The sequence below is a fragment of the Chlorocebus sabaeus genome, chromosome 22 (assembly GCF_047675955.1).
Source record: "Chlorocebus sabaeus isolate Y175 chromosome 22, mChlSab1.0.hap1, whole genome shotgun sequence".
NCBI lineage: Eukaryota > Metazoa > Chordata > Mammalia > Primates > Cercopithecidae > Chlorocebus > Chlorocebus sabaeus.
In genome coordinates, this window is record NC_132925.1 from 42502363 (window position 1) to 42512755 (window position 10393).

A 10393-nucleotide genomic window follows, 5' to 3' on the forward strand; every position below is an offset into this window, starting at 1 on the left:
CATTTTATATGATAAACTGAATCCCCTTCCATTAAAGCTAGTGTTCATACGTCATTATTCAGTTATTTTGAAACTTGAAAACTCACCCACAAGTTAATTATATGTCAAAATTCAACTATTATGTGATTAGAAGGCCTGATTTTTTTAGGGATAGGGGGAGACAGGGCCTTGCTCTGTCACCGAGTCTGGAGTGCAGTGGCGCCATTATGGCTCACTGCAACATCAGCCTCCCAGCCTCAAGTGATCCTCCCACCTCAGCCTCCCAAGTAGCTGGGACCACAGGCATGCACCACCAAACCTGGCTAAATTTCTGTGTTTTTTGTAGAGATAGGGTTCCGCCATGTTGCCCTTGCTGATCTTGAACTCCTGGGTTCAAGCAATCCACCTGCCTTGGCCTCCCAAAGTGCTGAGATTATAGGCATGAGCCACCACACCCCGCCTAGAAGTCCTGAATTTTAATCATCATAAGGATCTGTGGTTTTTTAAGTCACTTTTCAAGGAAGTACTAAACTTCCTGACTAGGGTTTTTCCCCCTACACTGTGCTATCTGATAAGTGAATACATCAGACAATTTTTAGGGCTATACAGACTAACCCCAAAATGACCACAATAGAATGCCTTGCCTAGCAAGCTAGGTTCTGCTGGCGATTTGCTTGCAGATTAGAGCCATTGGAGTCATTGAGGGCAAATGTGATTCAGGCTCCTGTACCAATGCCACTGGCTTATTTGGAGCCCTGGGTCACAGGATCTCCGCGTCCTATTTCAATTCTGCTTTGGGTACCTGGAACCTTGTCAGAAGTTTTTTAGAGTTTTACTGACTTGGATTTTTCAAGGTCACTTTAAAAAAAAATGTTGTTACTTGCTCCCTAATATAAGCATATTTGTAAAACTGAGTTGCTTCCTGTGTTTGTTTTGAGAATCTCATTGAGTTGATATAGCATGGTGATGCTTTATTCTAATAACGTCACATAGAAAAATCAATTTGAGAATGCTCTTATATCCTTTATGTGCTCTGAAATGTATTCTGTTTAATATTCTGAAGTTTGTGTTGTCTGTTACTTTTTGTTTGAGAAGCTTTGCAGCGGGTTTTGGCTAAAAGCATCACGATTTTTATCTCAGTCCTTTCATTTTAAAGTGGCTAACCATGAATGTGAAGCTGTGTTGTCACTCAAAAGATTCAGGGGCCTGGCAGAGGTGGGAGGCATTGACTAATGGTTACCAGGAAAACAAAGAGCAGGTTCAACAGATGTGGACTAGTGAGAAGTAATTTTATATCTAAGAATTAGAATAATGGAATGTGATGGTAAAATCTACAGGGTAATTGATGTGGAATGAAGATAGCAGGGCATTATCCTGGGAAATCATGGGGTCAACTGGCTGCTCACCTTGAGTGAGAAAGGAAACAATCTTATTAAATCATCATAAAAGAAAATAGGAAGTTGTTTCTGGAGGATGGTAGCTGGAAACAGACAAGAACTTATAAGTGGTAGAAACTGAAAGCATGGCGTCACTGAAGGGAAAGATGAAGTGAAAAGTACAACAGTGCTTCCAGAAGAGTAAGGTAAGAGGATGAGCAAAATTCCAATTAATTCAGTCCCAACAGAGCCCCATCATTTGGTGCAGAGCCCACTTCACTGAGTAAGGTCGAGCACCTGTCTAAACTGTAAGTTGGCAGAATGAGTACTCCGACTGCTGTGTAGTAGACAATAGTGGCCCAGCGGAAGTATGGGGCAGACTGTAGGGGCCTGCCTTCAAGTGTGGATTTATATTTTATCTAGTGAAAGGCAAAGGGAAGGAGTATTAGAAAACCATGCTTCTTTTAAAAGTTGAAGAGAATTATAATTCGAAAATTTCAGTGGCTCAGGATTCTGTTAGTTCATCTACATCAGGATCAGAAAGGACAGCAGTTGACTTTGCTACTGCCAAGTCAAATTAGATTTTTAGGCAAGTTATTTCCTTGCTTACTTATTAGAGCGCCTAAACAGTGGTTTATGTGAATGGTTTTCAGCAGGAAGATGTAGAGGTTCCTCTATCTCTGACCTTTTGCTTTCTAAAAAGGCAAATAATTTCAAAGAACACTTGCAGTTGACCGAGACAAGTGCATTTACTGAGAAGTGGATTTGACTTTTCAGAGAGAGGAACACAGTAAAAACCAGTCAACAAACCGTGGCGCTAAAGAGCAATTATGAGACGTTTTTAGAGATTTCATCTGAACCTATGTGGAAGAAATGATTTTACAATTCTAATAATAACTCTGAAATAAAAGGTCTGTTTTGGCGATATTTGACAAGTTTCTCAGTTTAAGAAAAGCAAGGACAAGCTGATTGTTGCTGTGTGTGTTGCTTTCGTTCCCCATAAAATACAGTCTCTAAGATTTAGCAACTGTCATTGTTGTAAACCGTTTTGTCAATTACCATACTTATCTGTTGCTTGAAATTCGACCCTGAAGTCCAAGTTCTCCCTTTTAATACAAACAAAATGCTATTGTCTATATTTTACTACTTTTTAATTTTTTACTACTTCTTTTTGCCTAGTAAAATTATCAGAAATCCAGGGGTTCTATAGTCAACATAAAAGCAGAAAATGCCCAGTGTGTCATTTCAGGAAACATGAGAATGAAGACCAGATCTCATAGATCACAGCTTCTCTGAGTATTTAGACTATGTTCAATCCAAGTAAAGCAGAGAAAACAGCTTTGCATAAAAATACCACTGAAATACGTGTCTTTGTTACATGCTATAGAATAGCATGTCTGACTTTTAAAACATAGTAATTGAGAGGTGGGGAGGCTATATTTGTGAGCATATTACAGAAAAAAAGGTATTGTAGCACCTTTTCTTGCCAGTCAGTCTTCTGATTTCCGTTCCTGAGCATAAATTGCTCCTTTAGCCATATGAATTATGGATTAAACTAAAGCAGCAGTGTGGAAATCTTTAGGATGACTTTTGAAGATTAAGGCAGAATTAGCATTTTGTAGAAGTACAAAGGGAAAATATAAACCCATAACAGTGACCAAAAAAGAAAAAAGACACCAAGGAGCTTATTTTCCTCGTTTATTTTTTTAATTGAAACTGCTGAATGGATATTAAACTAGAAACGTTGTCCCCACCACCTTTACCAACCTCTTTATGCCAAGGAGCTATTCACTTCAGAGCCTTGGGATTAACTGGCAGATGGGATTGGGGTAGAGGAAGGCTGAACAGATGCACAGCCCTAGGGCCCCCGGAGCTCCAGGAAGCAGCTAGAGGCAGCCACAGTGGTCAGTGTGTGTTGGTAGCAAATGGCTCAAGATTGTCTTGCTGGAGAGTCCTGAATTCATGAGAGCATTTCTGAAGAACCATGTTCTTGACACATTAAATCAAACAACAACAGAATTGCCCATTCAGATGATGCCTGTAGGTTTTCCAGTAATTGGCATCATACATAACCATTCATGCTGGTATAGAAAAAGACTAGAAAGAAATAAGCCAAAATATTCACAGTGATCTCTTTGGGGGCAGAATTATGATTGATTTTTTTGTATGTTTTATTTTTAAATATATTTTCTAATCTGTTTTACGGTGATTTCTACTTAATGTTTTTGCTGAGAAATATATTTCTATCCAAAATATATACAAGTGTTATCCCAAAATTCAGGTGATTTTCATATTTGTCTTTTTAATCCATCAGCTGTTTATAAACAGGGACAGGTGATGTGATAGAGGGTACTTAAAAAATAATTATCAAACTAACATTTAAAGGTGATTGATTTTTTTCTTTGAAGTAATTTATTTTGTAACCAAAGTCAAGGTGGATTAAATTGATGAAAAGTTATGAACAATATTGATTAAAAATATTCCACATGGAAGCCCCGTCATATATTACACACATCACTTAGTCTCCAGATTGTCACTGTTTATTGAAAGTCAGTTTCTAGGCCTTCCAGGATGCATTTATTATAAGTACTTTTTAATGCAGAGCAGACCCCTTCCGGCATACAGGTGGTGGTCTGCTGGTGATACATGAATGTTTAAAACTGCATGTTTTTTGTCTTACAGAGTTGTCTTGGTTCAACTGGTGCCTTCCCGGGTCGTGTTTGCTTAGTCTCCTCCTCATTCTGTGCTTCAGGGAATCCTATGACAGACTCTATCTTGATGTGGTTGTCTCCGTTTAATAGCACAGACTTGAAGGAGTTTAAAAGGAGGCTGGAAATCAATACTGCACACTGCACATTTGCTCGGAATTGCACATCTAACAGGAAAAGAGGGAGAAGAAAGAAACTTCATTCAGAGGTTTTGTTAGGTTACAGATTATCACATTAATTTAATTACTACTAGGTAATAATAATAATGGGAGACTTGAGTGATAATAGGGGATTTTAAAACTCTACAGATGGCATACCTGTGCCTGATTCTGGGGTTGGAAGTGTGACTTCTTACACGTAAAGCACTACCTAAGTAATACTCTCTCTGTTTTGTGCCAGTGCTAAACTACTGATTACTTGTAATTATGAAAAGAAATAAAGGGTGTCTATCACATGAAGATAACGCCTTCCCTAAGTCACATATCAGAATAGGAAGATATGCCACTAACTTCTAAAGAAGTTCAAACCCTGTATCCAATTTTAATGATAAAATAGCCAAGAGGTATATCGATGATAGAAATTAGCCATGTGTACACTACATTTTTTCTAATAAAGCCATTTCTTATATGACTCCTTATTTTAATCAGGTCAGAAGCCCTTGGCCATCTTTACTATGGTGATCAGGTGCTTTCCAGTGACTTCCGAGCATAGGCACTGTGTCTCCATCTCAACTTATCCTTGTTTCTGTGAAATACAATTTCATCTACTAGGCCCTTAAATAATTATATGAGGGTGACTAAATGTTTAATATAATTACATTAAATATTGTATGAAAAATGTAATTCCATTAGGATCTAGCACTTTGTTACAAATGAAATAACAAGTCACATAGACATACTGTGTCTTCTGCCTGTATATGGTGGCATGAGATGTAACGTCCAGAGCCAACCATTGTTTACCAGGGTTAGGTTTTATTCAGTGACCCTAGTTTAAAAATAATAATTTATCACATTGAAACTTTCAGCCCTGTGGAATGATTTCTGAATTACACCCTGTGTTTCAGCGTAGGTTGTAAAATACTCCGTTCTCTGTGGAGTCAGCATATTTGAGAGAGCAGTGTTTTGCCAGTACCTATCTTCTTTCTACAGACGATAGCTTTTTAAAAAGGAAGAGTTCCACATTGGGTAGCTCTCAGAAACAGATTTCACCGTGACGTAAAATATGCTGCAGTGGGAGTATGGTATCACTACTATTCATATTTACATCATTCCCCTCACACAGGAAAACCAACCCTTTTCCCAAAAAGTCAAGAATACTACTATACCTTTATTATTCTCAGCTTCCTCCAGCCCCTCTTCTTGTTTTTCCTCACTTGAAATTGTACCTTCATTGTCAGCTAAGTATATATACTTTTGTGTTTTTCTGGACAGAGTGCAAGTAGCTCTTATTAGCCAAGGTGGTGAAGTATGGTTCAGGAAAGCTGGGCAACACTGGGCCCTGCTCCTCTCTGCACCTGTGCACGCCATGGCACACCCATATGCAGATCCCCAAGTCTCTCTCCCCTCCCCCTTAGCAAGTACAAGGCTGTGCATTAACTCACCTCAGTCCCAGAGGAGCATCCTAGTACTGCTTGGCAACTTCTAAGACCCTCACTTGTGAAACTAGGGAAGTAAGAAACCGTTCAAATTTAACATCTGTCTTCAGTCATCTTTAAATCATCTGTCTTTATAAACACCCTGCTCACATAGCAGAAGGACTGAAGGAACTAAGGAACTTGCTAAAGAGAAGAAAAAAACAAAAGCTAGACTTAGTTCCAGTTAATTCTGTCATTCTTCTGAAATAAAAATGAAATAAAAGGAAGGCAGAAATCTTTTTTTTTGAGACAGGGTCTTGCTTTGTGACCCAGGCTGGAGTGCAGTGGCATGGTGCGATCTCAACTCACTGCAACCTCCACATCCCAGGTTCAGGTGATCCTCCCGCCTCAGCCTCCCGAGTAGCTGGGACTACAGGCATGCACCACCACGCCCAGCTAATTTTTCTGTTTTTAGTAGAGACAGTGTTTCTCCATGTTGCCCATACTGGTCTCAGACTCCTAAGTGATCCACCCACCTCAGCCTCCCAAAGTGCTGGGATTACAGGTGTGAGCTACCATACCTGGCCAAGAAGGCAGACTCCTTGAAAATGATTCAAAACCAGCCATTAAGGATATCCACAGACCATGAACCAGATGCTAAATAAGCACCACCCCTTCCTCTTCAGAGGGAATACAGAAAGGAGAGGGAAGAATTATAAGGTATTTGGTTTTAGTCAGAACTATTATGTTTGAGGATGTTAGGGTATAAAGTTCTGCTATAGTAAGATTTCTTGTGTAGAACATTTTAATTATGGTTAATTGCACTTTTTTTTAAGGGACAGGATCTGACTATGTTGCCTAGGCTGGACTCAAACTCCTGGGCTCAAGTGATCCTCCCACCTCAGCCTCTCGAGTAGCTGGGACTACAGGCATGCACCACCACACCAGGCTTAATTCTTCTTTTAACACAAAGTAGAATAACACTTTAAAAGTATTACCTAAATGACTAATTAGTTCAAAACATCCCAAGTGGGTAGTGATTAAAAATTCTTGCATTGTTCAGAATTCTTGTTTTTAGAATACATGAGGTGAGATGAGTCCCTGTATTTTGTTTGTATGTTCTTACCCCTCCAGCAGGTAATTGTTCTAATTACAAACTGCAGCTGTTTTAAGTGATCAAAAATTTCATATACCAAACCTGACAGGAAGGGAACCAAAAGGCTTGGGGGTGGGGAGAAGATTACGCATTGTTTACTTGAATATTGCAAATCATATTTTCTTTTTTTTATTTCTATCATGCATCAAAATAGACCAGCTGCTTTCTTTACACTTTCTAACCATTATAGAATCCTAATGAAATGTTACAGCTGAAAGAAATCTTAACCCTTCACTAATCCAAACCTTCATTTTAGAATTTATAGAAATGATTCTAGAGAGGTAAAGTACAACTGAGGCTCATAGTTTCTGACTCCCAAACCAGGCGTTTTTTTCCTACCTCACAGAATTGCAGCTTAATTTAGACCATTTTGGGTGTGTATGAATACCTTCCATGTTCAGAAATGATAGGGCTTAAGAGTAAGCCTCCATTATTGAGTATGGGAAGTACAAGGATTAAGTTGAGGTGATTATTTGGTTTATAAGTAAAATTCTCTTTTCTCCATCACTATCCTGTAGGTTCTCTGACAGCTCTTAGCTCTTGGGTTGCAATGACATCATGTAAAAAGATTCCGATGAATAATTCAGTCCCATAAACTATGAATTGGTAAGGACATGCTGTAGTGCAAGTTCCCTGTGGCTTATCAATTCATTCTTCACAGTTTATGGGAAGAAGCATTTTTTAATATGATCCCTGGTGGAGGTATAGGAACAAGACAGTTGTACACACAAATGCATTTCACTGGAGGATGGAGCTAATAACGAGAGAATCAAATACAAATGGAATTTTGTATATTTAAATATATATGGCCTGAGGGCCAAGTTTTTTCATAGATCATATATTCGTGTTTAATTATGGACAATGTTTACAGCTTGTTTTTATGAAGCCCTTCTAATGAGAGATCTAAGCTAAGGGATTTTAAATTGAAGAGATTAAATCCCCACCTACTTAACTTTTAATTAGTTTTTTTTTTTTTTTTACTGTTTTACTAAAATCCAGGCATTCGTCTTACTGTTTGCGTAAGTACAAGCTTCACTTTAGGCTCAAGACTGAATAAAAATGCTTAGCAAATTTGCTTTAAATTAGTGTTTAAAAAATCACATTGCACATTTGTCCCTGAAATCAGTACAGAAATTACTACCATTTTGCCATATTAAGGCAAGTACTAAAGCTGTGATATGAAGAAAATGTCATATTAAAAAAGAAACGCAGCAAACTATGAGAACATTTTATCAAACTGATTTTATGAATATAGGAGAAAAATGCAATTCCACTTTGATTTGGAATTATATTCATGCAGAAGAGACAAGATAGTTTATATCTTTACTATCAGACAGTGTGCTGGTCTGTTAGGAAATGTGAGCAATCCTCAGAGGGGACGTGTCCGGGCGGTTTTAGAACAGGGCTTTACAGTGGGCTGTGGGGTGCTTTGTGCTCAGCAGGGCAGGGTGGCCTGCTCACTCAGCAGACAGCTTGGCTCCCAAGCTCTCATTTCCTCATGTGTCCTTCTGGTTCAGATGGAACCCCAAACTTAGGAGAGGCTTCCAGGAACTAATACAAAGGCCCTTAGGGGTCCCTTGAGGGTGTCATCTCTGACCAGGGGGATGGGAGTGATACAGGCAGTTACATGGCCCTCAGTCTCTGATTTACATTTGTTTGTGGTCAGGATTTAGATCACTTTATGATTTTCTGAGGCTCTGACTCGTCAGATACCTTTCTCAACCCTTGGATGAATCCGACCTCAGCTCTATCCCTGAGACCTTCCACTTTCTTGAACTGACTTTCTGACAAAGGCTTCTTCACCCTCAACCCCTCCCCAGGGTCCCTGGCAGAAATCCCTCCTCATTCCTGAGTAGGAAATAAGGCCGTACGCCCAGTCTTTCCTCTCCTGAACAAGACACTAGCAAGCTCAGAACATGAGTAAGTCCAGGTGCTCCAGAAAGATTTAACAGGTCTTCTCACATCTAAGTCTTAGAAGTTCAAGTATTTCCTTGAAATGGGAATTACAAAGGTCTCTAACAAGTTTCTATAGTTATTACTTGTTGCATTTTTAGAATATGGGCTAATTGCTTTATGAGGTCTTTTGGTTGTGCTCTAGAATCTGATATGCCTCACACAGTAGCTTTCCATCTTAGCCCACTCTCAAAAAGAGAGAACAAAAAGCTACCCAGCCCCAGCTGTTCTGTTCATTCAACAAGGGAGAATTAAACTTTTTTTTAACCTAGCTAAAAAATGAAAGAATAGAATTGATTTCAGTAGCTTTGATGAAATGATCAAAACACATCAAGCTATTTTAACTCTAAACGTGCTTGCTGGACATAGTACATTGTAAGGCTTGGGATTCCAAAGGGGATACCAGAAAATCAACCCAAATATCACAGAACTCTTCGCATTCCCTACTTTATAAATTCTTCTGATTTATAAAGGCAGCTTCTGCAACCTTGAACAAAATGGCAAGGATAACTTGGAGAAACTGTCAGTTTACCTTAATGTTAGAAAATGATACTTCTTTTAAAGTACTATTTAATTTAGACTTCATCTAATTCAAATTAGCTTTCCCATTTACCCAGAAGGATCATAGAATCAAAGAAATGATCTAAGTCAGCCACCTCATTTTACAAATCAGTAGAGAACCTTTTAGGTTAAATGACACAGCCAGGGTTTGGCAGATCACTCAGCTCCTAGACCAGCATTCTATCCCTAAATGATCAATGTGTTAGCCATAAGTAATTCTTTTAAGTAATTTTTTTTCATTTCTTTTAAAGTGTTGAAAATTACGTGAGAAATACATGAGTGTATAACTATTATAAAATAGCACAGGAATAGAAAGTAAAGTCTACCTCCATACAAACATGCTGTTTAATCCATTCTCTCTGGAGGGAAGCATCATTCTTTCAGAAGAAACTTGTGTGTGCATTTACATATCTATGTCTAAAAACTCGGGGGGCATTTAAAATCGAGTCACCTAGCAATCTCTTTCTTGGACCATATGAGTTTCTGAGATCCTTATTTGTCTCCCAGATGAATCTGCCAAATGTAGCATATTGTGGTTAATATAGATGTTTCATAGACCTGCTTATGTACCGTCAGGCTCTATCATATTCTAAAGTTCAAAAGTGAGCTCCAGTATGCACTATTGTGTTGAGTTCCAGTATACACTATTGTGTTTTCTTACTGGAAATACAATTTCTGTTCTTAACACTATGAACTAAGCTCCCTGTACTGTGAGAAAAGAAAGTGAATAACCGACCTACAAAATCCATATAAATTTCCTCGACAGAGCTTGCTTGGCTTCCGTCTCAGCAGAGGCACACAATATTGTAGAAAACAGAAGTCAAAAGAATAATCTTGTGCAATTTTTTTTTTTTTTTTTTTTTTTTTTTTTAGACAGGGTCTCACTTTGTCACTCAGGCTTGAGCGCAGTGGTGTGATCTCAGCCCACTACAGCCTCAATCTTCCAGGCTCAAGCAATCCTCCAGCCTCAGCCCCCCAAGTAGCTGAGACTATAGGTGGTGTATACCACCATGGCCAGCTAATTTTTTTATATTTTTTGTAGGATGGGGTATCGCCATGTTGCCAGCCTGGCTTGTGCAATTTCATT

At 38.7% G+C, this 10393-nt stretch overlaps 1 protein-coding gene across 1 annotated transcript in view; it reads left to right on the forward strand.

The window, feature by feature from the left end:
* SLC49A4 (solute carrier family 49 member 4) overlaps positions 1–4693 on the forward strand; it is an 82560-nt gene extending 77867 nt beyond the window's left edge. The window contains exon 9 of the mRNA XM_007985597.3: positions 4038–4693. Coding sequence (XP_007983788.3) covers positions 4038–4153 — 116 coding nt within the window. The 3' untranslated portion in view covers positions 4154–4693. The remainder of the gene's footprint in view (positions 1–4037) is intronic.
* Positions 4694–10393: the final 5700 nt, after the last annotated feature.